This window comes from Gymnogyps californianus, chromosome 5 (assembly GCF_018139145.2).
Source record: "Gymnogyps californianus isolate 813 chromosome 5, ASM1813914v2, whole genome shotgun sequence".
Classification (NCBI taxonomy): domain Eukaryota; kingdom Metazoa; phylum Chordata; class Aves; order Accipitriformes; family Cathartidae; genus Gymnogyps; species Gymnogyps californianus.
This window is the reverse complement of record NC_059475.1, coordinates 62,356,353-62,383,340: the sequence shown is the minus strand read 5'-3', so window position 1 is coordinate 62,383,340 and position 26,988 is coordinate 62,356,353. Positions and strand designations below refer to the sequence as shown.

The window sequence follows — 26,988 nt, the reverse complement described above, 5'->3', positions numbered from 1 at the left end:
GTATGCTTTCACCTGCTCAGTACTGTATTTGCCTTCAAACTTTTTTGATCAGAAATGAAAGGTTGAGGTTGGGGGAATAGTTTATTATACAAGTGACATCCCTTTAGTTTCAAGTTACACAAATGCAGAGTAGCTTGCAGGTTTTGTTATAGTCTTTCCTAAAAGAAGATAATCGGGTGATGTTTTAGAGACTGACTTTAGCAATGCTGGGTAGTGACAACTCCAGTTGATTTCAATAGCAGCTGCAGGTGTCACCTCTAAAAAAGAATCAAGGCCTTAATGGTGAGCACTTCAGAACCACTCTTTGAAAAAGGGATTTATTATTGGCATGCTGTGTGTGCCAGCAACTATTTGCAGCTTGCCCAGAATAGAAAGCCTAAAGACTTAAGTTTCATGTAACTATAGAAAATCTGTCTTCTAATTTTAAGCAGAAATGTTCTTTGCACTCTTAATCTTTCATACATTGATGTCACTAAATCTAGAATTTCTTATGTCTTTGAAATAAATATGCCTCGGAGGACAGTATTCTGCTAACTATTTAAGCTTTTATACCTTAAAGTTCTGGGGGGCTTTTGAATGTCACAGAGATGGTCAGATAGTACAGAACACTTCTATTTATACTTCTTGAAAGCTTCCTTAAATAAACACTTGCTTATTTATTAGAAACACTGAGGCTGAACTCAAAACTTGCAGACAAATAACCTTACCTCCCAGACACTGAGAGTGGTATGCTTAGACACCTCTAGTCAACTTTCTAATCTTTATTCCAGAAGGTGCTCCGGCCAGCCTATCAGTGAAATGCTACGCTCTTAGCCACACAGCTGGTGTGGGCATTAAATCTTTGACTGAAAATGGAATAGGTATTAAAGTAGACAGGATTACTCTTACACTAGAGGATGTGAGCTGGAGAAGAGGGTGAGGTAGAAACAGAGCATGTTCGATTGACCACAATGTGATGGAGGCTTCGTAGCACTGTCTTTAGGCTGTTTGAAGATGTTTCAAACACTGTTTTCTCAAAAAAAAAAAAAAAAAAAGTCTGCATACGAAAGGTCTGCTAAAGACATGCCTACTTGTAGCTTTAATCTTAAACAATCAGGTTTATCTTTAACATAGTTGGTTGGGGAAAAACCATAATTGGTTGTGTTTATATCAGGCTTGTGATGTTTGGCCTAATTGGGCCGTATTCCCACTGTACTGTAGACTTTCTGAGTGATCCTGTGAAGTTCAAGGAAATCTGTTGGTGTAGATGTTGAGAAGCTTTGTGTTGTAAAAGCTACCTTCTGTGTTTAACGCTACTGCTTGTATTCCTTGCACAAGTCCAGCTCGCTTTGAGTTACTGTTAGAGCTCACTGTTTGTCGGCACAAAAGCTGCAAAAAAATTAAGCTTCTGTCAAACAATAAATGATGTGAAACAACTATGTTTTGTGGATGTAAAAAATGCCAAAAATGGTTTAGTGCATTTTTATTCTGTTTGTCATTAATCAGTTGCCACAAAGTTTTTCTTTTATGAGAAGGATTGTATTTGAGACAGATGAGGTAAATGATGATGATTTTTTTAACTTTTTTAAAATGACTTTTGTGCTGTCCCTGTGGGCCAGTGGCTGTCTGACCCCTCTTTTGAGCAATGCCATTGAGTCACTATGTGTAGGTGAGATGAGTGGAATTCATCCTTTCTGTGTAGTCTGACTCCTTCACTTGTTTTTCCTGTAGGTGTTGCTTTGTGCGAGTGTTGGCTCTGAAATACATGCTATGAACATACTTTAGAAACTACTTTATTAAGTTCATAAAGCAGCTATGATGGCATCGTATACTTAGTCATCTGCAGAAGCTTTAAATTAGTGTGCCTGAAAGCTTCCCTCCCTCCTTTTCTGAAAACAAGGCCAATGTTTTGTCAACTCTGTGTGGGTCCTATTTGCATTGCTTGCTCTAGTTCAGAGGTTCTCAGCCTACTGAAGAGACTAAAAAGGGAGGGTCACTTTCCTGCTAGCACATCAATTTACTTTCCCTTGGTCCTCTCCAATTCTAGCTGCTAGTAATGCTCTGATCTGAAGAAGCCTGGGAGCAGCAATTTGGAAGGAGAGAGGCTACTTCAAGGAGTGAGGAGTAAGAGTATACTGGCATTGCTTCTGGCTGCTTAATGCTTAGCCAGATGCTTACCCAAAGGATAGTTGCTACTGTTGCTTGGCAGTAACTCCACCATTCTCTTCCTCTTCAGCATTCTGATATGCCTTTGGGCTTCTTGCTAGAAAGCTGCTCTGGCTTCTGATTAGTGGGTGTGTAAAATGGATGGGTCTTTGGCCAGAGATGACCACTGGCAGTACTGGCTGCCATATCCAGTTCGTGGCTTTTGAGCTGCATGTTCAGCTGTCACACGAGCAGGAGGTGGACGTGTAGCCTCACCACTTTCCCCTTCCCCTGCCACTGCCCTCAGCGTTGGGGAATGAACCAGTGTGGATGGCTAAGACCATCTGTGCTAGGTCGTGTTGGGTGCCTGCTGAACTTCTGCCTCCCATGGGATGGTGGGACCGTCTTAGAGCTGCTGCCTTCCCCTGCTGTACACCCAGGGAGACCTGTTGGGAGGGAGAGAGCTGAAGAGAGCTGTGTGATGGCTTGTGTAGATCATCTTGAGTCAGGGAGCTGTGGCCATCCCTGATTTAACCATAGACTTTTGGTGCCTTTGCTTACTGTATGCAGAAAAATACTCTATATAACACTTAAAGACTGCTGTCTTAAGTGGAGGCTATCATATGTCCGTTGATATTATAGACGAGCAATGGAGCTAGACTAGGACTGAACAGATGAGTTTATTTTTCAATTACTCAGATCCCTTTGGCTTTTTTTTTCTAGTCTGATGGCCAGAGTTTTGCTGAAAGATACTTGGTTTTAGCGAATCCATTGTTTGCAACATAGTAGGTACACGTCAGCATCACCAAAGATTTAAATACCATCCAGCTTTGTGAAATAAATGCTTGCTATTTCCCTGAAATGTCTATACTGCTGCTTTTGATATTAAGCATTTTTCTTGCAATTATATTTGGAGAATGTGTTACTGTTACAAAACGTCGTTTAAGAGTTGGACTATAGCTTATGCTCATTTATTAAACTTTATTCCCAAGGTGATTTTTTTTTAGAGGTGTAGTTAGCCTTTATGTTGTATAAAAAGGAGGAAATTTAAAGGTTTATTTTACTAATTGCTGTTTCGGATAATAAAGTGTAAAAAAGCATATTTGATGTGAAGATCTTCTGATAGCAAGTGCTAAGAGGAACTCTCAGCTGAAACACATAGTAAGCATGGATTTTTATCTGGTTGAAATGACTGACTGCTCCTCAATAGCAGTTAGAATGCTATATTAGATGGAAGGGGCAAGGCATTTCAAGGCTAAATGACAATCTTAGTCTTACTTGATTAGAGCTTGCAGAGGTTGCTAAGAAACAGCCTAATAGTCCTTGAGTAACCAATTATATGCCCCTTGGCCAGATGCACAGGTGCTCATTCTCTGAAGTTTTTTTTTCTAAATCTGAGATAAGACTGGAGTATTAGTACATAAACTGCAATCTGTTTACATCCTGCTTTGGGCTTGGAAGTCCTGATTATATATATCTTGTTCCCAGCAGGATGTGTTCTGGTGTTTTTTGTTCAGTACATCACTATTTGATTATTGTTACACTTGAATCGTTCTTGCAATGCCTCTTCTACTTCCAGATAGTCCACTAGGTCTTTAGTCCCTCCTATGAATTTTAGTACTCTGAACATACCAGTTTAAGTAACTTCAAGCATCTAACATTTGAATTGGATAAATTTTACATTTCTGGACTTTCAGTGAGTAGGCAATATTAATATTGATGCAGTATCCTACAATTGGTAGAAAATGCTAATTTCGGGTAGAGCTAGCTCTCCTTACTCCTTCCGAAGCAGTTCTGTATATGCAAATTGTAGTGAAATATCATATGCACTAGCAGTTAACCTAAAACATCATATAGGATTCTTTCAGTCTTGTTTTTCCCCTGAATATGTATAATTCTGTTTATAGCATTGTAAAGTTGAAATGTCTACCTTAAAACACAATCTACACTTTTAATGTTAAAGGTCCAGGATTCCAGCTGGAGAACTTAGGTTCTAATTAGGGAGCTTGTTCGTACTTGGAAAGTTTGACTGACATGTGCTTTAAGCAGTAACTTGAGAAAGATGTAAATAGCTTAATTATTGATCTACTCCAGTCAAGACTGAAGTAGAAGTTTTTTGGGGTATGCAATTTTTGGTACCATTTACTGTTCTTCCTATTGATTGAGGACAATTTTAATAGCACTGGTCTGGTAACCTGTGCTGCTGCTTAATAGATTTTAGTGGCAGTTTCTTTCTTTTACATCACGTACAAAAAAAATTTTTTTGGGGGTGCTTTTGATAGTTCTAATTTTCTTTTGTGTTACAATAACATGATTTTCTTTATTTTACAATATGGAGTTTTTACTGTAACTGCCTGCGTGCAATCAGCAAATTCTAGAAGTCAGACCATGTTTACTTGGACTATTAAGAGCAAGTATAACCATCTGCTGCCCCTCACTAATGACTGGGTTTTTGTACACAACGATGAGCTGATAGCACCTCCTGTGTTGGTTATAAACTGTTGTTTAAACCGTGTGTTTATATATAGGCCCAAAATGTTTTAGTGTTTTGTTTGGCTATTGGAGACCTTTCTAGAACAGAGTATTGTTTCCATGATTCGTCCACACAGACCGGTGCTTTCTTCTATCAGACAGTGAGGAAGGAAAGGAAGTAGAGAAACTGAAATGTTTAGACTTGCATACACACTTAAGATGTTGGTTGTCAAATATTTAGTGCTCCTGCAGTGCTTTCTGTTGTTTGCTGTTAAGCTGTGATAACTTCAGGGTTGTCTGGTTTATAGCTTGTAGTCACTTCACATCACCTCTTGCTCTGCAAGAGGTGAAGGGTAAAGTGGTTGCTCAAACCTAGCTGGTGACAATTCTTTAGAGGTTAATTTCCAGAATTCAAATCCCTTTTTTCTAACACTGCATGTCCTGGACTTAAACTGTGGACTGGCAGAATGTAATTGTCACAGGGCTTAGGCAGAAGAACAAACTGTTGCATATCAACAGATCTTCTCAAGCTGTTCATGTCTACTCCCAGATCACCACAAATGTAAGGTAAATAAAATAAGCTTTAGCTGACAGGAAAAGATAGTCTTGACTTGTGGCAGCTTGCTATTGGTGATAATTTGTTTGTCCCTAAGCCCTTAGGATGGATTTTCAAGACATGGTAGTCTGTGAAACTTCAGCTTGCCAAGGAATCTGGAGAAGACAGGACAGCAGAAGAGTCAGTGGCAAATGAAGTACTAAAACTGAAAAGTATTCACTAGTACACATTCTTGAGTCCAACTTTTGACTAGCAAAATTAGTCTTCAGGTTTTTTTAATGTTAGCTTACTTTATGTGGCTGCATTCGGTTCTCCGTTGATACTCATGAGGAAAGCTGTAACATTGGTACCCGCCAGAGAAATAACCGGGGGTCAACAATGAAATGAAATTGAAGACTTGCAGAGATAATCTCCCTTTCATAGCTTCCAGATCCATGTCAGTGGGAGAAGGGAAAAAATAGAGAAGCACTCTTAATTCACTTGCTTAGAGTAAATTTACAGGTGAAGTACCTGCTTTCAAAGGTTGTTCCATGTACTTTGCTACACTTGTTACAAAGCTTTCCTTTCAAAGGCGTGCCAGTTTGTGAGTTTTGTCTGATTTGTAATAATATAAAGCTATATCAGATCACCTCCAGTTTACATTAATCTGAAAGATATTATTTCATATTAAGGTTCTGATGCTGCTTTGTTACGGTGGGATTGATCAAGTCTTGGTTGTCACATATTCAAATAGGTACCTTGGAATTGTAGGCTACATATACTGTTGTATGCTGTGGTTTTTTGCTGCTGTAAGCAGTTCATTTTTAATAGTAATATAATACAGCAGAATGGTTGGTGCTGCAAATATATGATACTGTAGCCACATAGTACTGTTCGGAAGATTCAGTCCTGCTGCTGGAATATGATAGAAGCATTTGTTTCAGGAACATGTTTATAAACTTAGATTTTTCATAACTAAACTCTGGTGCTCCCACGTATATTTAACTAAGTGTGCATGTCTGTGTGCAAAATCCCTGTTTAATCCTTTATTCGAGTTCTTTGTGTGTGTTGATCTACGTGAAAGAACTTGCACCCTCTCTTACAGTGGTGACTTATTTTTCTGCTCAACTTATTCCTGTAAATTTATGGAGAACAGCAAGATATGGATATAGCTTTGGTTGTGTCTGCAGTGTCCTGGTTCAGAGAGCTGAGGAGGATGTCAGGGAAGGTGAGCAGCTATCTATGAAGTTGAAATAAGGTGTTTTCTTTCTGTTTCTCTGCCAGCCTCTTCAGCACGTGCAGTAATTCAAAACTGAGCTGGTGTTCAGTTTGGGGCTGAAATGAAGGACAGCTTAAGTGCATTATCCCCTTTTTCTGGGTTAATGACACTTCTGTTACTAGCCGTGAGGAAATCTATGATCTATTTAAGTCTCTTGTGTAAATGTGAAGTTTAAATTGACTGAAACTGTTGTGCAACTCATGTAGCAATGAAACCTAGACATTTGTGTTCCTTATGGTGAAAAGGCCTATGACGATACCTATGCTCATTGGAGAAAAATGATGCATCTTGTTTGGAGCTATACGAATGTTTGATCACTCAGCTGTTGCCATCACTGTGGGCCAGCGAAGCCTTTGCCTCGTGTCGTCTTTCAGATGTGACTGATGCTGCCCAACTAGCCTACAGTTGACTCAGTTGGGTAGGAATGATGAGAGAGTTGAAGAGGACTAAGAAAAACAGTGCCCTAATCTCTGTGCTCCCTTAGGAACAGAAGTTGAGTATGGGCCTCTCTTCTTCCTAGGGCAAGACATCTAGGCTCATGAGTTTGAATTGGTTTTGTGGGCATTTGCTTTTTCAAAAACAAAGGGAAAGACTGCAGTGCTATCAACAGCTAACATTATTTAAAAGGGTTAAGATTAAAACACTACTCTCTCTTCCTGGGAAATTTGCATACATAGAACTTGGGGGCATATCTATTTTTTTTTTTTCCCCTGTATTTGCCTACCACCTTAGTATGCATATTTCCAATACAAAAGAGAGTGCATGCAGGTGTTCTCTGTTTAGAACAATAATTAAAGTATGTTATTGCATAGTTAATTCCCTCTTGACTTCAAGTTGAAATTATAATGATGCATGTCTTGAAGTGCCCAGAGGACACTAATATCCATGCCACATGGAGTGCGGAGAGGAGGGGAAGAGCAGTATTAATTACTAGTTCATCTTTGAATTCTAAATATTAGCATAAAACAAGTCTTGCACTAACCATTAATGGGTCTTCATGGTTGTTACATACACTTCAAAAGAGACAATCTAGTTACACTTCCATTAATGCAACAAGAAAGTGTACATATAATGGGCTTAATTTATCTTGGACTTCTTCCAAAACTTTCGGAAAGGAGTAGGACATGGATACTTGGGTAATATCAAGTTTGTCTGAAACAGTTCAAAGGTGGTAGAAAGGCTGAAAGCTTTGGCTTAAATCTAATAAAATGATGTTAAGATGGTACCCAACTGTCTGCATGGTATTGTACTTGTACACGTCTCTTTCTAAAAGGCTTTTTTCTGTTCTCTAATTTCATCAATGCTTTCTTCTGTTCTTTGCTATTGGATTAACTCAGTGGATTTCTGCAAACTGCTAGTGCTAGCTCCAGCTGTGGTGGAGAGGACTGTATCTTAATAGCTGTGAAGTCATGAAAATATCTAAGATGTAAATAGTTTATTTCCTTTTATATAATGATTAGGCAGAATGTCTATTGAAACTTAATCCTGTGACCCTCTGTCTAAAACAGTGTTTTCTGGTAGGTTTCTGACTTTTCTTTGTTCACTAAAATCGGATGCTAGCAGAGAAACGTTTGCTGGAATTGGTACTTTTCTCTTGTATATAACTTCTGACATAATCTCAATTTCTAATCTCAATTAAAAATCAACACCCTATGTTCTCCCTAAATAGGATGGAAGGGAAGGCTATTACTTGAGGTTCTAGCAGGTTTGCAGGGTTGATGCACATGGGGTTAATTTCATTTTCCTTCCTGCTGCTTCTGCTCTAGAACTGTCAAAAAGAGAAACAAAATCTGGGGAGGTTACACTAGGTTCTCCCATCTGAGAGACGGGTACAATACAAACTGAGGCACTTGTTTGACTACCCTCAGGTAAATTAGTAGGATGTTGTCTCTTCTTTTTGTATGGTTGTAGTATAGCATACCAAATTCTATTGTTTTGGTAGCTGTTATATTTAAAGTAGTTTTGTTTTGGTAATTGGCTGGTTTTTCTACTATCTGATTTCTTCTAAGGTATAGAAGGAAAGTTTGCTGATGCTACTTTATATCTCAGTTTGCTTTCCAGAAAACCTCATCGGAACAGGCATATTGACACCTATATCAAAGGATATTTAAAGATCAGTTAACTTTTAATCAGATTGCGTAAAGGTTTAGGGTATATAGATGTGTTTAGGTAAACTAACTAGCAGAGGGGAGCTGTGGCAGTAGGAAGGATGACTAATGCTGCTTCTGAGCACTGGTATTGGCTGGTTGCATTAGCTCTTTCATGTTCTGCGCTCTTCACTAGCTCTGATCGGCTATTGACACAAAGCTAAGTGACGAGCAGGACAGTTTCTTAAGACTGCGTTTTCAGGTGGATTTTACTTAGTGTACATATCATCCTTCTTTATAGTGTCAGTTGTTCTTCCACAGTGGTCACGTATGAACAGAGCATTGCAGTGCTCAGGCAACTGTGGAAGAGCTGGCAGTTGGGAGAAGCTGTCCTTTTTAAGGCCTGTTTTCCATGTGCCTAAAACTTTGTGGGACGCTAGGCCTCTGTCCAGCAGATCTAAGGATCACCTCCAAGATGCAGGCAAAATCTGCCATGCTTTTTGTTGTAGATTGGAATGTGTGTGGTGTGGTGGGCTTCCTTTACGTAGAAGAAAAGCAGTTTTATTGGGTTGTTGAATGGTATTAAGTTTCTGGAAGTCTTTTCCCATGACTTGTTAGAGACCTGAAGGAGAAGGTCTTCTGTGGGTACTGACCAAAATGTTTAAGGCATTTTTTCCCTACTGGACAATGTGCAAAAGTTCAAATCAAAAAGTTTACCTGAAATAGGTTTACCTCAATAGGTATGGCTCCAAAAGGCTTGTGATGTCTTAATTCCTGCTTTCCCACCCCTGTTCCTTTTGGTCTAAGATGTATTTCCTGAGGTCACTAAGGATTCTGATCTCGGCTCAAATTCTGAATCTGTGTTGTCTGAGCCCTGGACTGAGCCTATAGTGACTGTCAGGTGCATAGCTACTGAGGCAGATCCAAAGGGCTAAGCGGATATATCTACTGTTTGCCTTTATCAGGAGTACTCCAGGTATCCATGCAGAATATCTAGGAGCATCTGTTAGAAATCTAGGCAATCAGTCTGGCTTGCTCTGAAGAGACTAGATCTTCCTGTAGCTTGTGTCTGGGATCTTGAGTAATGACAAGGATTCCTTACCATATTTGAAGATAGGTTTTACAGATAGCAGTGTTACATTTGAGGTGGTTCAGTCAAGTTAGGGAAACTTCTGCAGTAAATCTGACTTTTTTTATTTTTTCCTTTCCAGCTTTAAAGTTCTAACACTTCTTCTTGTTAGCTGGTATTTCCAGACTGTCACAGATGCTCTTGCCTTCACAGCTTTTGTGCCAGTCATGCTAACCTAATTTTCACCCTTCCTATTCTATTCTTCTCCTCATTCCCCCTGGAGAACGTAGGTGATGTTTTGAAAGCTGTTTTGTTCCTTCTTGGAGAGACAGCTTCCTGAGTGACTGAGAGATCCAGCTTTTAATGGGGGAGGCGTTTCTTGCTTGCACTTCAGCTAGTGTGGAAGAACATGTCTGTCTGGAACTGTGATACTTGGCTCAGCAACATATATAGACAGTGCAGAATCACTTTCTTCATCGAGTAAGAGTAACTAGGAATAGCACCAGCCTTCATCTATGTCACATAGATGCCAGTAGGGATTGCTGTAAATAGAATAACTGAAGTTTGGAGATAAATTGCCTAATTATTTCAGTTACTTTTCTGTGTAAACCTTAGTTTAGTCTTCCCCAAGACAAATACTGGTTTTCATACAGTTAAACCAGGATTTTTATCACAAATGTGGTGACAAACTCTTGTGCAAAAAATCGCTATAAAATCAATAAGCTTAGTATTTCACTTGACAGTTGTCAATCTTCAGTAAGCTAATAAATGATAAATGCTTGCTGTATTTGTGCATTTCTCTTATCTTGCCTTGAACGACAGTATGTTCTGCTTTGTGTCACCTGACTTAATCACTCTTAAAAGACTGTCTGGATTACATTTTCTTCAGAGAAGTTTCAGAAGCCTATAGTCCTCTAAACTTTTATTCCAAATAGTAAGATCTCCCAGTTAATAGCTATAGCTCAGCTTGTCTTTTTTCTGAATAGCATTTGTTGCATCTACTGCAATGGGTACGTGGCTTGCCATGCATGTGTTGCATTACATGGTTTGGTGATTTTGCAATTACTTTATTTCATGTGACGTCAGAATTGCAGAAATGAGAATCTTGATTAGATTTCAATTATGACTTCTTCTGTCACGGCTCTCAAAGAGGAGTTCTGAGGTATAATTATAAATCTAATTCAGAACCTTTTTTTTTTTTTCCTTTCCCTCCTGGCTTCCCTTTTTTTCCTTTAACATTCCTTGGTCATGATTTTGATTACCCTGGGGTAGATACTAATGGCTCAGGCATGCAAGATTCTACAGAGTAAATTTTTTTTGGTAGTCTCTTCTTTTAATATCAACCATCAGAAAAAGTGGAATACTTGCTTCAGAACAGCACCCATACTGAAACCAGAGTTCAGGGAACATAAGCAAATGTTCATGGAAGTCTAAGCGCAAGGATATGGAAAATTTCTTTTCATTCTCCCAAGCTTCCTGAGAGTTCAGGAACTTTCTTTACTAGTTGTCATTGATCTCTCCTAAGCATTTGTGCCAGTCTGCCCTTGAACCCGTAAAGCTCTTAAAACCGCTTTGCCCTTAGGCAACCTGTGTAACATTTTGCCAAGCTTTGCATGAAGTGCCATGTTATCTTACTTCTTTTCTTCTGACCATGGCTCCTGTTAGCTTAATTTGATACCCTCCAATTCTTGTCAAGAACAAGAAAATGAATGACCTATCCCTAACCATCTCCAGGGCCTTTTGTAGCTTTGTAGACTTCTGTCACGTACTCCAGTTGTCTCTCTTCCAGGCTGAGGAGTTTTGACCAGCTCTTTCATTCTTCTCAAGGAAATTGTTTGGTTCTTTGTTCCTTCTTGTTGCTTTTCTCTGGACCTTTGATTTCTAACATCCCCCTCTCGGGGGATGCTATTCATCCCATCTCTTGGGAGGGGGAGAACAGGAGAACCACACTGCTCCCCTCCATCTTCAGTTACAGAATCACACAGTGGCATAACACTGAATGTCTTTTTCCTTGTTTTCCCCCGTGTTTTCTGGCCTCCCCTTCTAGCCAAGGTGCACTTTCCAATGGACTTCTGAATATTAAGTAGCCAAGACATGGATGAGAGTGGGAAGCAGATCTATTGATCAAAGAACTTGTGTTGAGCCTTTGAAGGGAATTCACTTAGCTAGAAACAGGCTGGCTTTCGTGGATTGAAGGAGTGGCTGTTCATGGAATTGGCAAGTCACAAGACTTATTTTGTGAAACTTTGCTTATCAATACAAATTTGCACAGAAGAACAAAGTCGCAAGTGTCAACTCAGGATTATATGAGGCTCTCTGAAAATGTGTTTACATTCAGCAAGGTTGGAAGTTTAAATGACAAAACTTGAAATACTGTGCTCCCATTATGACAGTTGGTACAAAGAATTCTTAAAGTGGAAAGAGAAAGAAATCGTTGGTAAAATTAAACTGTGTATATGTTAGTCTAAGAACTGGTTTCAAGACCTCCTAGAATGCCACTATTCTAGTCACTAGAATAAAATTGTAGTTACTGATCATTCACCTAAGATTAAATTGATTATTTTTTTCATGAGCATTATGCTTGCTCAGCCAGTTGGCAGGAAAAAAAAAAATCTGTCACCCTTGATGTATTGATTAGTTCTATAAACCAGTACTTTTGTTGACACTTGTACACAGGAGGTGCCTAGAGATGGCATAGGCAGAAGGCATTTGCAGTAAAATAGAAGTGTTTCAACAAAACTGGTAAATGTGGTAGCCGGTAGCTTGGATTGGTATTAAATGTCGATATTCTTATTTCTTGCTGGAAAATCTCAGCAAAGGCAAGTTCTCACAGGAGCCTTTGTACCTGAGTACTTAAGTTTTCACTGATGCTTTTTTGTTTGTTTGTTTAGTTCTGGAAGTATAAGGAAAATAAATGATTTAGAAGCCAATCCTATGGTGTTTGTTCAAATTTAAGTGACCACAGTTGACAGCTTGGACTTCAGAGTTGGAACTTAATCTCCCTGAGTACAGCAGAGATGCGTATATGCTGGAATCAGGGGAGGGGGGATGGAGTAGGGTGGGGATGAATAGCAGATAGCTATAAAAAGCAGAGGCAGGAATTACTTCTATTCCGCAGGACTAGCATTGCGGCTATGTGTGTAAGGGTGAAAGGCACTGCTTTAAAATAGAGACAGGCTCTTCTAGAACCTTTAGTGTCCTGTGAGCTGAGAGCAGCTAGCAGATCTGCTTTTCTTCAGATAAGTCCTGATATGACTACTGCTGGGTCAGATCTGCTGCAGTTTTTCTAAATAAGAAGCTAATGACTTGCTTCTGGCACTGTGAAAACTGTTAGTGAGGTGCATGCTTCCTATTTACTCAAGGATGCTGCTGCTCTGTCTGCAGCAGCTGTGTGACAGAGGGTGCTATCAAAGGTCAAGGCCAGTACTAAGGTATTGGGAACAAATACTCTGTCTCTAAAACGTCATTTGTCACAAGGTTGAATTGGCTGAGATTTGCTTTGAGTTTCTGTCTAGGATGCTAAGTTACGAGAAGCTTGTGGAGTTTTTCTTCCGATGGTTTAGCTTCTCATATGTAGGTGGATCTCCAGAGAGCTTTCTCTTTGCTCTGTATGTGGTCTGAGGTGACTGCATTAATGTTCTCCCTTGGGGAGCTCTAGTCGGAGACATGGCATTTTGGCCTCTTGTGAGCTACCTGAAAACGGGTCATTGTTTCTACAGGCATTAGCTAAAGTTAATATGTGACTTCAGGTGATCTTTAGAACTCCAGAGCTACAATGTTTGCTGTCCCATAATATATCAAGACCCCCTCATATCGAGAAACTCCTGTTGCATTCTGCCATTGCAGCAGGATCAGAGTATCTTCAAACCTTCACTTGAAGATTTTCTTACAGATACATCATCTGGTAAGGTATGTAATGATCTAGTAGTTTGATCACCTTGGCGAGAAGCACAATACACTCCTGTTTCACAAAGCGCTGGGCACTGCCAAATAGGTGTTGTAATACCCCTTTGAGTTCCTCCTTGAAGTTGTTTTATCTTTTAGATGCATGCAGCTGGTTGTTGGTAGGATTCTTCCACCTAGTTGCTGGGTAATTTTCTTTAACTGGAGGTGAGTCTTTACCTGGGTTTTAAATTTGATGTATTAACTCCAAGACTGACTCTGACTTATTCACTTGTTGTTTTTATTTGTGCTCCTTTTGCAATGAAATGAGTCTTAATAGTCTAGACATCTAGATTTCCCCCTGCCACCCCCATATGCGTACACACATACACACCCCTTCAGTTTTGACTTTGCTTAGTTTGGGGGAGGAGTGGAATGAAGTGTTCAAACTCATGTAGGTGGAGATATCAGCCTGTTGGCTGTTAACCATGGCAAAAAATACCCCCCTCTCCCTGCAGTTTTGTAGACTTCCTAAAGATTGTCAGGTGGGGCTAATTCACAAAGAGTTCCCCTCACACAACAGTAGGGCTCCAAAGTTTGTAAACATCATCCTGCTTTTGTGACTGGGCCAAGGGGAGTCTAACTGCAGTAATTGCTCTCAAATAGAAGGCTTCAACTTGCTCAACTGCTTTCTGCTATCTGCTGCTGATGTTTGCAGTAGTCTAACCCAGCCTTCCACAGCACTCCTAACAAAATGGGATTGTTTGGCCCTGGTTTCCAAAGGGAAGGCTTTTGTTTAGGACTTGCTATGCCAGTGGTGCTTGCTTCTCGGATGAAAAATGATGGTTTAGAGGATGGGCATCTTTATGATTTTGTGTGGTGGAATGGCCTCTGCATTCAGCACACAAGTTCTTGCATGCAAGTGTGGCTGAAATATCCTTCAATTTTCAAAAAACAGCACACACACACCCCCCGAAATGGGGAACATTTATTCCTTCAGTAAAGGTCTCCTTTATGGCTTTATAATGTCTGCTTCTAGAAGATCAACCTGCAGGCTTGTTCCATCTGTATGCCCTTAAACCTGTGTTGAAGATGAGTCCTGGACCTCCTCAGAATCTTTCTTCATTTCTTCCTTACTCCCTTTGCACTTTTGGGTTATTCATGAGGAAGTTGTAAGAACTTGCTGCAGAGCTCCTGGGGAAGGAAATGGAATATGCTTGCCTTGAAGTCAGCTTTTTCCATGGCAAGCAGGCTCCTTGGGGGAGGGGGAGAGGTGCTGAGGAAAAAAAAGGGGGGGGAAAACCCACAGACCTGTACTTGCCTCACTTGTCTAGAAGTTTCTTAGGAAAGCAAGTATGAGAGTTGGCTGTGCTGAGCAAGATGTAATGGACTTGGTTGCAAGAAATATTGGTGATGATTTATTCCAAAATTTACAAAAATTAGACCAGTAATAAGAATAGTGATATGCCGCTGTTGTTTGACCTGTTTTTACAGTTGAAATCTTCGAATACAAATGTTGCCTATCCTTGATTGAGGTTTGAAAGGAAACAGTATTGACTGGTGATGAGACCCTGCGTTTACTATGTGACTCTGGAACAGGAAGATAAGGTGGGCTCTGGGTTTGTTTAGGAGCCACACTTTTTTTTTTTTCTACTTCATAGCCGATTCCTGATTTCTTCTGAGGTTTTTTCCTGTAGAAACTCCAGTCAGTCCTTTTATTCACATGAAATTGATAATTCTTTGTCGGTTAGAATGAAAGTATCTTAATAGACAATAGCATGTTACTGATGCAGAAAACATCAAGTATTGATTTCAGCTCAACCTTCACTTTTTGGGTTTTTCAGACTTCGAGTTGGAGAATATAAGTTCTATACCTGACTGAAAGTGCTGTCAGCAGATTGATCATCTTTCTTGGGATGAAAAGTCTGACATGTCTGGTTTGCCAAAAAAACCTCACCTTTTGAATGTTGATTTGCAAATATCAAGGTAATAGTAATAGTTCATGAAAGACAATGCCAAACCAATATTACAGGTCTTGTTTCCCCCTCCCCAGAAAGGAGGTTGCTGGGGTAGTATGGGGAGTGTTTTGTTTAGCGTAAACAGTGGAATAATGCTTTGAAGTTGCTTTTGTCAACACCAATCCTGAGAAAAAACACAACTGAAGCAGCATCACCAGGATGAACAGGCTTAATTTGTATCTTTTCCAAATGACTTGGTATATCTATTTAGTTAACTCCTACAAATGGTTCTTTCATAAAGCCGTACTCTTCTGCAGAAGTGTGCTGGTGCTCCTCTGACTTGTAGCCTTTAACGTCTTGTGGTTTTTGATGAGCACAAATGCTGTCTTGTGTTTAATCCTTTCCAGAAGATAAACCTAGACACCAAAGTCAGTAGAATCAAGCGTATTTGCAGTGCTGTATGTTCACCCCCATCCCCTCCCACTCCAATCTGTGTCATGGTCACTTTTAAAATATTTTTGAAATATTTTGCTAGTACTAGTTGAAATGAACAACAGATACTACTTCACAAAGCTTTTCTTATATATAAGAACAGACTGGAATGTGCATGTCCTCCTGTTGTGAGGTGCTAGTCATCAGCCTACAGCTAAGAGCTCTGTGCAAGTTAGAAAAGAAGCGGGTGTGGTGGTGTGTGTGTATTATGCGTAAAAGACTCGTGAATTTGGGGCATTCTTAGGATACTTGTTAGAAAACTATGGAGTTTTCTGTTAGATTTATGCAGGAACTTGAACACACATATCAATAGCCTCTGTGGAGAACTTCTTACTTTAAATAGCTTTTAAGCTAGCCTGTTCTTATTAAAGATACATCAAAGAGCCAGTACACCGCTGGATGATGTGAGAGGTTTAAAGATTTGCAGTATGGGTAGACCTTAGATTCTGGACAAGAGCTAAATTAATGCAAGTTCTGTAATTGTTTTCACTAAGCGCAATTTAAGAAAGACATTGTCTGGTGTAGGTATCTGTGCTACAGAAGTTACTTGCAGCTGGTGCTAGCAGATGATGTGATGGGTAGTCTGTGTTAGACTTTCTGTCGAAGAGTACGGACATGACTAATGCAAGCTAATGGTAGAGCTTTTATAAAATGAGTATGTCTACTATGTAAGCTAAAAATATTCTTCAGAATTTATATCCATTAGTGTTATTCAGCCTGTAGCTCTTACTCTGGTTATTGGGCAGGGTTACAGTATGGGTGAGTGTATGGATATTAAAATTTCCACTAATAAATGTTTTTGATAGTCAGATGTTTCTGATAGTTGAGCAATAACTGGGAAGCTCTCAGTGCAGCGTACCATGAACATATTCAGTAACACAGATGCTTCTTTGTAAGTTTTCAGCTGTTGTTTTAAAGTGAAGTGCAAAATTCAAAAGAATTTAAGCAGATCTAGTGCAAGACTTGATACTTGTGGTGGAGGAGAGGGGTTTTGTGAACCAGTAGATTAAGGATCCATTTCCTGTTTTGAGGTGTAGTAATTGTAACATGACGATCCATCATGCTACCACGGAGAGGAATTTCTCTTTAAAGTTATTGACTAGCTGGAGGTGAGGAAGAGATGACAAGTTGGGTTGGTAACCTTAACTGTCTTCTCTAGAGGTAGAATAGCCACAAAAATCAGTTTCTCTTCTGGTTACATTCTTACTGTGTCTGTTAGGGGTTTTTGAAGGGTGACTGTGTAACTGTCAGTAGAAAGCAGGAAGTTGCACAACTGAGAACTGTCCCAGCTGAAACTGATCTTCCAGTAAATAAGTATTTGTCTGTCAATACTGTTTACTGCCATTTGAATAACATCTCTAATCTCCTGCAAGTGTGACTACAAGCCTTCCTAAAATGTTACACTCCATATGCTTGCTCATGTGTAAATGGCCAAGTTGCTAGCCTGTTAGCCCATAAGTAGACATGGGGAAACTGAGGCTATGGGATGCCAGTAGGCAAAAGGATTTAATAGTCTGTGTCTTGTCTTTGTTGTGTATGTTCTTTAAGCTTTTTATAGATAGGCTTATAGTTCTTGATGGTCACCAGTCGGAGGACGGTGCAAGCAAATGCCTGAGACCAGGCCTGTGCAACCTGGGGCTTGCAGAGCCACATCCTTGCCCGGCCTGCCACCAGGAGGCAGCACGAGCTGCGCAGGCTGCAGAGGTCAGTTACTTGGCCAGAAATTCAGTTGTTCCACATCTTGGAAGAAGAGCTGTGCACCAGTCATAGTTGCTTGTAATCTACTATTAAGTTTCTATAAGGTAGTAGACAAATATTTTCAACTCCAGAGTCTATGCCAGCTTAGATGGTCAGATTTGCCACCAGAGCTATGGGACTCCTTATTTTAAGCATCTTAAAATTGGTAGAATGCCTCTTTATCCCCGTTCACAACTTCCAGCATAAGCATGCTGGAACAGTGCATTGTGTGGAACTCTACCCACAAAAATTCCCTAGCATCCTAGGCAAAGATACAAATCTGCTTTCAAGTGGAATGACGGGAAGGCATAGTTGACCAATCTGTTTCCTAAGACAGCAAGTCCAGCTTAATTTTTTTTTTTCTACCTTAGCCTGTGTGGGCAGTCAGATGTAACAGCCAATTTGCAGTAGGGAAGACTAGCACTTACATAAGATGAGTAAGTGGACATCTGCAAGCAGTTGAGCACTATTTTGTACTTCTAATACAAATCAATGGAACACAGGAAAACTGAGGGAAATGTTAGAAGATCAGTTGTTAAAAGCGGGAGAGGTGGATAACAGAGTTTTGGGTCATGCACTGGTTTGCAGAATTCTGCCTAGGCTAACACTTAATTTTGATGCAAAATAAGGAGACTTGCAATTGCCAGAAGATAACATTAGGACAATACTATATAGTACTTATTTTCTGATACTATTCACTCTACATTTATTTTTCAGATAGCTGTTTAGGAGAGGGGTGGCAGGTAGTGTTTTCAGAATACAGTAGGATCCTATCCTGCTTCCCTAAATGCAGAGATTGAGGGGGTAGGGGAGAGCAGGGAGTTGGAGGGTGAAGCTAGTGAAATGCTCCACTAACATTTGTTTTAAAAAAAAATTTGTGGAGTTGAGTTGTGCTGTGTTGTCATACCTCAGAAGTAGAGGCCTTTACTTTCTCAGCTGATATCCAAAGGCAGTTCAAGCTCAAGTATGCCTCTGTCCAATGTAGTCACTGCTGAGCTTCCTTTTTCCCTCCTTCCTTGAGTGTAATCTAACTATTTACCACTAAACCTTTATCTGTTTCAATAATGGAAAATCATCTTCTGTACTTTCAGCTTCAGACATATGCTAGAGAAGAAAGATGTTTTTCAAAGACATAGTTTGTGCTTTATATGTTAATGTAACTAAGCAATAGAAAAATACGCACTCAGTTAAGTGCATATCTGAATAGACTGATCCCTTGCTGTAGTCATGAAGGACCTCAGGCAAAGAGCCCTTCTGCTTATGGTGCTGCACTGATCTTTCTTCTTGCTGCTGCTGTTCTAAAATTGAGAGATTTCAGTGTTATGATCAACCCTCCTTGGTGGGGAGGCAAGGGGCATACAAAGAACGAGCTATCTCAAAGTAAAAATGTACATCTCTTGATGTAACAGTAAAATGGTCCTCAGCACCCTACGAAAGATAGCTGAATTCTTACATAATCCTCTCCCTAAGATGGTGCTCTTAATTTCTTGGCTGAACATCCCCAGGTCCATGTAAATTCATAGATCATTAGCCTGTGAATTCTGTGCACATTAAGGCTTGGCTCTGCTGTATTTAACGAGTTTCAGTTTTTGGTGTGGCTTACCTCTAAGCACAAAGATGTATACATGAGGGTTTTAGGGTAGTGGTGCAATAACTCTTTCTGTTCTTGGAGGTTTTTTCTTTGGTTTTAAATGTATGTGAGAATCTGAGTGTTAACTTGGACAAGTTGAAAACTATCAAAGCTGAAGGGTTTGACAGCTACTCTTGTTAAACTCAAAACAGGTAAACATTACATGTATGCAAAAGGTAACTTTTTCCTAAATAAGTTTAGTATTTGAATATCAACATCTATCCTACGTATTTGGTCATAAAACCAAGAAAAATGCCTGAAGCCTTGTTTTAGTAAAGTAAAGCCGTCATGTTTTTTACAAATCATTTTAAAACTGTCCGAAATCATGCTTTTCCTCTTTCCTCAGGGGAAAGTATACTACCAAGTATGCTTCCTTTAACACTTATGTTTCTGCCATGTCTCTTGCAGGTCCATTTTTTACACTACATCTTTTATGAGAAAGAAGTCTTAAGTTCTTGATAGATGCAGGGTGGATCTTGTGTGTTTCTTCTTTAAAGATGTTTTTCTAGAAAACAGCAAACAGATCTGTTATATAGACTGCTCTTTAGTGCACTTCCTAAAGGATGGCTCTGATTTTATTCATTTTTTTTTGGTCTTCAGTTGCTTAGGTTTTAAATATCCTAGCTGTTTCCCAATGTTCAGAACCCCTCACTTTATTCGAACATTTTAGGGCTGCTTCTGAAAAGGATTTCTGTGGCTAAGCAAAGCTGAGAATTAGATGCAGTGGGAAGAGAAGAATAATAATAATTCAGTCCTTGGTGTGTGTGTGTGGATGTTTTTGTTTTGTTGTTAGCGTGCTTTGCCCCACAATTTTTAATGTTGTTATATTTCATGCTTTTGAGAAGATGCCTTCGAGGGCTTTCACATGACAGCAGAGAAGTGAAATTTTTAACTGCTTTCAGTTGGCTTTCTTGTAGCAGCAATATCTGCTTATTCCAAATCACTATGTCTGATGTGTAACACTAGTTTTTTATTACTAACTGATGTCTTGTTTCTTTTCAGAGATCGTTCACATTAATAATAGAAGCATGGGATTGGGATAACGATACAAAAGCTGGTGAGTACTTATGTGAAACTTGCAGTTTTCACTTACTCTGTGCAGTATGTACACAGATTGGAGAGGGCGGGAAATGGTATGCAGCTGCAATTAGCTATCCCTCCAAATCAATCTGAACGCAAGCCTGCTATGTGAGTAAATGGCATGTACAAATCCAAGCACTGGATATTGGGTTAGGAACTGTGAAAAATTGTTAGTGATAGGAAAAAGAATGAACAGTAGTAAGTGAAGGTTGTAATACATGACTCTTAATAATTAGCTTTAAATAATGTTTAAAAATCGTGGTAGGCCCATTTTTTTAAAAGGAAAATTGTCTGTGCTGTAGAGTTGCACTTTAAATTCTCCTCAGTTTACCCATAACCATGTTGTGCAATACTTCTCATGATCAGGTAAACAAATAAGCATTCTTGCTCCCCAGAAAGAAACCATGCTTGATGTTTTTGATGAAAGCGTTCTAAATCATGGTATGATTCCTTCTCCGGTTGCTTCTCCTTAAGTACTGAAAGTTACCTTGCATTTCTGGTCTGTAAATGCTAATACTCAGTATCAGAGCAGGACTATTGATCTGAAGGAAAACCAAGATTATTGTATAAATATTTCAAAATCATACGAAGGTGCTGGTTGCCGTATTGTTGCTAAAGTAGGACTCCAGCTTGAACCTACTCTTTGGTAATGGTTTAGAAACCTGTCTTAATGCTTTTGGCTACAAGTGTTAAGTGAACTTCATTGTGGTTAATGATGGACTATTTAATCTTGGCTGGGATCAATATAGAGGAAGATAAGTGTTTAGACATTAAGATGGCAAAGGTTTATGTCCCAAATCATCATCAGTTTCTAATTATAGGTTCCATTCTCTGCTGCTTCACTGACAGTCCTTATCAAGATGCATCAAGCATAAAAAATTGGCAAAGCTCAATTGATATTAAGGCTATGTTAGAGTTTCAAGGTCCTTTTCCTTGAAGATTGGGATCAGTCCCACTTCCATTTTCCTGACAGACTTTTCTAACTTACAGATTTTTCCTAACATACTCTGTCTCTAATGACAGACAAAGTAATGATGAGTTTGTAGTTTGTTCCTGAGCCCTCCCTCTGTTAGAATTAAGCTTCTTTTGTCTTGTTGTTTAACAGCTCCTTCAACCTTTTCTAATAGGTATGTTTTCTTTAGATCTCTGGTAATTCATGTTGCTGCAACCCTTCAGTTGGTCCACAGCCTTTTGAATGGCACTTCCCAAAGCTGGACATGGTATTCAAAATGAGATCTTGTGTGCTGAGCAGAGTAAGCCTGAATCTTGAATAAGTTTAGATATCCTACATAGCAACAGATTGGAAACGTCCTCTTGAATGCTTTGTTGAAAAAGTACTACATGAAGTTAATTCCTTTAAATAGTTTCCAGCTTGGGAATAATTTACCTAGGTGCAGCTAGTACAGTGACTATTGGAATATTCATGCCCTAGTTCTAGTTGGCAGATCAACTCATGAGATGGTGTAGAAGGGGGTGAACATGAAAAGCCTATCCTGCAAAACAGATCTGTATGCATTTAAGTGCTGAATTTTGGTTTTTAATAAGCTACTTAATAAATAATGGTCTTATAACTTGTTCTGTTTGTCTTAGAATCTGTAGAATCCTCTTGCAAACCTGTAGCTTTAAAACCCAGGTTTCTTTTTAAATACGCTTGATAAGGGGACAGTCAATTTAGGCATGTGTTAAGTCTTTCTTTTTAACATGCTGTAACAAATCTGTTTACTTGCATTGATGTCACTTTTTTTTTCCTGAACTTCAGGCCAACAGGATATATAGTGTCTTCTGGAGGCCCAATGGGCCATCTCCTTAATTTAACAGTTTCCATAAACTACAGGAGTGTAAGTGTCAGATTACATTAGCGCTCATGAAAAACTGCTAATGGAAGGTGAACTTCCCTTTAATACAGGCTGCCAGAGAGGTGCTGTTAAGTTGTATTGCGTCTGAAACCTAGAAGGCTTGTCATGTGAATTTAGGGAGGCTTTCTTGGCCTATAATTTGGCAGAAGACTAGCTAAACTCTTGTCTTTGTTAAATGTTTCTGTAGTCTGTTTACTGATTCCATGATAGAGACCTGTTGCTTTGCCATGCTGCAATTTAGACTTGCATATTAGATTCCTAAGAATTCCTTAATGCTGAAGGTTTTGGGGGGTTTTTTGTTTTTGTTTGGGTTTTGTTTTTTTTTTTTTGAGTGGTCTTGGCAGGGAGTCCTCCAGTAGATTTTGCCTTGTGAATCTGTCAAGATGCAAAGACACTTCCCTTGTATTTCTGCAAGGACTACTGAACTGCCAAACAGGGACAGATCAGTAAAAATTCATATGTAAGAGAATAGGAAAGGGAATATGGCAACTCCTCCAGAGAAAAGACTATATCTGCATCCTGGAGGGGTGAAGAGAGTAAGAGAGTATCTATGGAAAGCTGAACTTCCTATCATACCCTGAACACTGAGCTGATATCTTGATCAGGTTACATGTGTCTTCTGTTGCTACTGTAAGAAAGATTAATCAAAGTAATTGCCAGAGTCTGTTTATAAGCTGATTAATTAGTTCCAAAGTCAGGTTTTGCTTTTCTTTAATGGGGATGAGTAAGGCTGAAAGTTAAATGCAGGTTCTGTGTTCCAGCTTGGACTTTCAAGTGGGTATTTAAAAAAAAAAAACCAACACAACAGCAAAAAACCAACCACCACCCCCCAAAAAAACCCAAACAAAACAACAAACAAGCAAACAAACCCAAAACCTGGAAAGAGGGGTTTCCAGTGAACAACTTGAAGGTTTTAGAACAGTTGTCATTCTTCCCTCCGTGTCCTAGGATCCTGTATTCTTCCTTGAACTCATTGAAAACAAGGCAGGGGTGCTCAGAGCAGATCTCTGAAGTACCATCTCAAGAACAAGTCTGCCAGGGCAAATGTTTCCCCAGTACTTACCTCAAACTACAAACTCTGAGGGGCTTTCAGACCCTGATTCCTGAACTACTCTTGTGCTTTTTTCCTCCTCTGTGCAGCGAGGTTGGCTCAGGGGGAAGCTTGTGGCAGGATAGTGTTACCACTTGTTTGCTTTGGGAGGGTGGAGGAGGGGGAGAGGAAACTGCCTTAGATACAAAGTCACTGTAAAGGGCCTGTTCTCTGTCATGTGTCACAGCAGTTCATGCTGCTTTCCAGGTAAATCATTTGACTTGGCAAACTTCTGGTTGTATAGCAGAGGTCTTGGCAATGCCTAACCCAGCTCTGTCATCTTACGAAGCAAGCTGGCATCTTCACATGTAAAGTAACTTTCCATTTGGCTACATGTCTATTGTGGGGATGCAGTGGTTGCCTTCCTCTTTCGTGTTAGTCTGCAGGAGATAATCTGTCCTTATGGCTTTTTGAAGTGGTTGCTTGAAAAAGGCTGAAGAGAATGTACTTCCTGAGATGGGCACCTCCTGTTCCTTTGGGCATGAAGTTCATATGCTACCATGTGTTTCCTTGCAAACACCTACCAGCATGATCTTTTGTATTGCCCTGTGAGTGGTTTGTTGGGAATGTCTGACCTCTGCTAAAAGTTAGGGTGTTGATGAGCAGTGTTCTTATTTAAGTGTAGTCATGGCTCCTGATTGCACAGTTACAGTTAAATACTCTTCAGATAAGGCTTCCTCTTCCAAAAATCAGATGCTGTGGGAACATTAATTAAAGAACCACATTTAGCCATTGTCTCCTTTTATGCAAACGTCTGTGCCACTGTCTCCTTTTCTAGAGAGGCTTGTAGAAAATGTCTTGTTAATCAAGGAAAAGAAGCCCTATTGCTTCTGAGATTGGGGGGGAGGTTCAAGTAGTGTATGCTGCTTTTTTGACCAACAACCAAACAAATTCAGTTATGCAGCTCGTTGCCTTTACTGAGGGCTAAAAGTAATGTGTGAGTTCCTAAGGTGAATTTTAATGGTAAACCAGATGCAGGGAGCAAACTTGTCTCATCAAAACAGTTAAATGTGAGAGACTGAATATCTTCAGAAACACTTTGGCATTGTGGGGGAGGAAGGAGGAACCTTGACAAATACATTCCTCCTTGCAATTACAGATCTCTTTGGAAGATGCACCTTCTGTTTGGGATCAGTTTTAAATTTGAGGTAAAGCAGAATTCTTATATTTACTCTGGTACTTAAGAATTTAGTATTAGAAACTAAATGGCTTGGAGCTGATTTCCTGGTGCCTCTTGTGGTTCAGGGTAAATTATTTGGCTTGCTTATTTAGGCTGTTAAGCCCTACTTTTACTGATATAAGCTAGAGAAAAAGCTCTTAAGACTCAGAATACATTCTTTTTCAGAGGAGTTTGAAGATAAAGTTTGAGTGTTCAAAAAAAAGAAAAAAGCACTATGGGGTTATTTCCCCTGTTCTCGACCCCAGGTATCAAGAGGTCTGTTCTGAATAGGTATATTTGCAATAGCTGTAATGCTTGTTCCAGTTGTTTAACTGGATCTGATGAATCTGCATTAGCCTGAAGATGCTTGGTAAGATTTTTATTATAGAAGCCACTCCTTTAATCTCAGGACCTGTTCTTCAGTCCATCTGATGCACTTTGAGGAAACACTTTTATAGCAGTGGCTGTTGCAGCCATTTTTAATGAGCCTGTGTTGCTTATAGCTGGAAAATAGCTCTGTAATACATATTTCCTATTTGTTCAAATTCCTTGACCATCCAATGATTCAGCACTCTTCCTTTATAGTTTTTCACATCAATAGTCATTGGACAAGAATAAGATTATAAAAGGATGTTGAATCTAATCATGAAGCTTTTAATGGTGACTGGTGGTATGATAGATATCCTGTTCAGTCAAAAATAAAACGTAGGCAGCCTTTTCTAGCTTGCAGGTTTCTTGTCCGCTCTGCTACTGACCACGTGCTGCTGGATGACAGAGGAGTTCATGTACAGGAATTAGAGAGTTAAAGAATAGGGATAGACTTCAGTGTGTCTTGTCTAGCCATAAAATGTTTATGCAGACTAGTCCAGGCAAGCATGAATTGTAGCCTATACATGGCAATACCACTTTTAATATTAAAGCAGAGATACTTTGATTTCTTAATAATTGGAGAACCTTTCAATGCTTAATTAAACCAGCTGGGTTTTTTTAATCTCAATATTCTTTAATTTTAAGAGGAAAGATTTTTATGGTAGAAGCAGGCTTGAAAAAAGATGTTAAGATAGCAATACATTGCAGAGCCTACTACTTCTGTAGCTTTCATTTTCCTTTAATGTTGGAGTGACTGAAAACTTGCTTGAGTCCTTTTACATGCTGAGGGGGAAGCGCAGCTTTGGTAACAGATGCACAGGGTACCTCTATGCTGTCAATAACTTCCTAGGTGAGAAACAGTCACTCCTTTGGTTTTATTTTCTAAACAGATTAGATTAATGAGTTCTAGAAAGTAAGTAGGTGAAATGCATTTGCTGAAAATGATAGTTTAGTATTACTTGCTACCAGCTTGGCATGTTTTATATTATTAATAATCTGAAGTTTAGACTTTATATCACTACTATTACAGCCTCTTGCTGTATGCAAGTTTTTGGTGGTGGTTTTTTTTTAACGTGCATTTTAAGGAATCTTTATTATTTAAAGAAAATGGATGCTGAAGCTCTGAGCTGGCAATATTATAGCTATTTTATAAATGGGTATGAAATTCATGTATACAAGTGGAGCTTCTGTACCTTTTTCTTGTCCTTAAAATAGTGCTTGGAGTTCCAGCTGCAGCTTGCAGTCACCTAGAAAAACTCTTGCAGTAGGATGTTACCAGATTTGAATAGTGAAAACATTTGAAACTCCTGTCACGCGGGTTACTCACTGTCTACCCTTACCATGTTTTGCTTATTCTTAACATTTACTGAAGCAATTGTATAACTTCATTGTACTGACTGTAATTGCATCTCATCTCCTAATACTGAAGGTTCTATAGCAAGAATAAAATGCATAAAAATACAAAATGGATATTCATAAAAATGAAAATACTTTGTGTTGGCAGTTCCATAATCGTATATCTTAGAATCCTCTTGTCCCATGTGATAGATAATACTTTGTGCACATTTAGTCTCAGTTAATGGAACTTGGCAGTAGCAGTGCTGCTGCTTTCTGTGAGGGCAAGGCAGGATGCTTATAGAGAGTATTGCAACAGTGATCACAATTATTAGTAGTTCCACTGGGGATAAGGATAAGCAGGATACAGAGTTGAGAATGGCCCCTTGACAATCCTGGGTTCACTTGCATATTTCTTCTCAATGTCAAATACTAGCTACACAAAGTGTTCTATGAAATGCTTGTTCAAGATGTTTTGCCTTTACTGTAGAGAGAATGATAAAATGGAAACAAGCTAGTTTATGTACATAATGCAAGCCTACCAGAGCATTTACTATCACTTAGTAATTTTGCAGCAAATTGAGTATACTATGTGTTTTGCTTTAGTTTTAAAATTAAACTTGCACCAGAGAACTTTATCTCAGCTACTAGGTTATGCAGATTTTGCAATTTTAGAAGAACAAAAAGGAGGCAAAAAGAGCCTCAGATCAAGATAAAGCTGCTAGTTGTCAGCATGTGGGTGTGGTATGTTTGGCTGCCTTGAAAAATAAGCTATTTCCTATGGATTATGTTCCAGGGTTTTTTAATATTTCCTTTGGGACACTTTTTTAAATT

The 26,988-nt window shown here is 39.3% G+C and overlaps 1 protein-coding gene across 1 annotated transcript in view; it reads left to right on the top strand.

Annotated features, from left to right (window-relative positions):
* The window catches only part of JAG2 (jagged canonical Notch ligand 2), a 72,580-nt gene that overhangs the window by 6,773 nt on the left and 38,819 nt on the right, over nt 1-26,988 (top strand). The window contains 1 exon segment of the mRNA XM_050898166.1: nt 20,268-20,322. Coding sequence (XP_050754123.1) covers nt 20,268-20,322 — 55 coding nt within the window.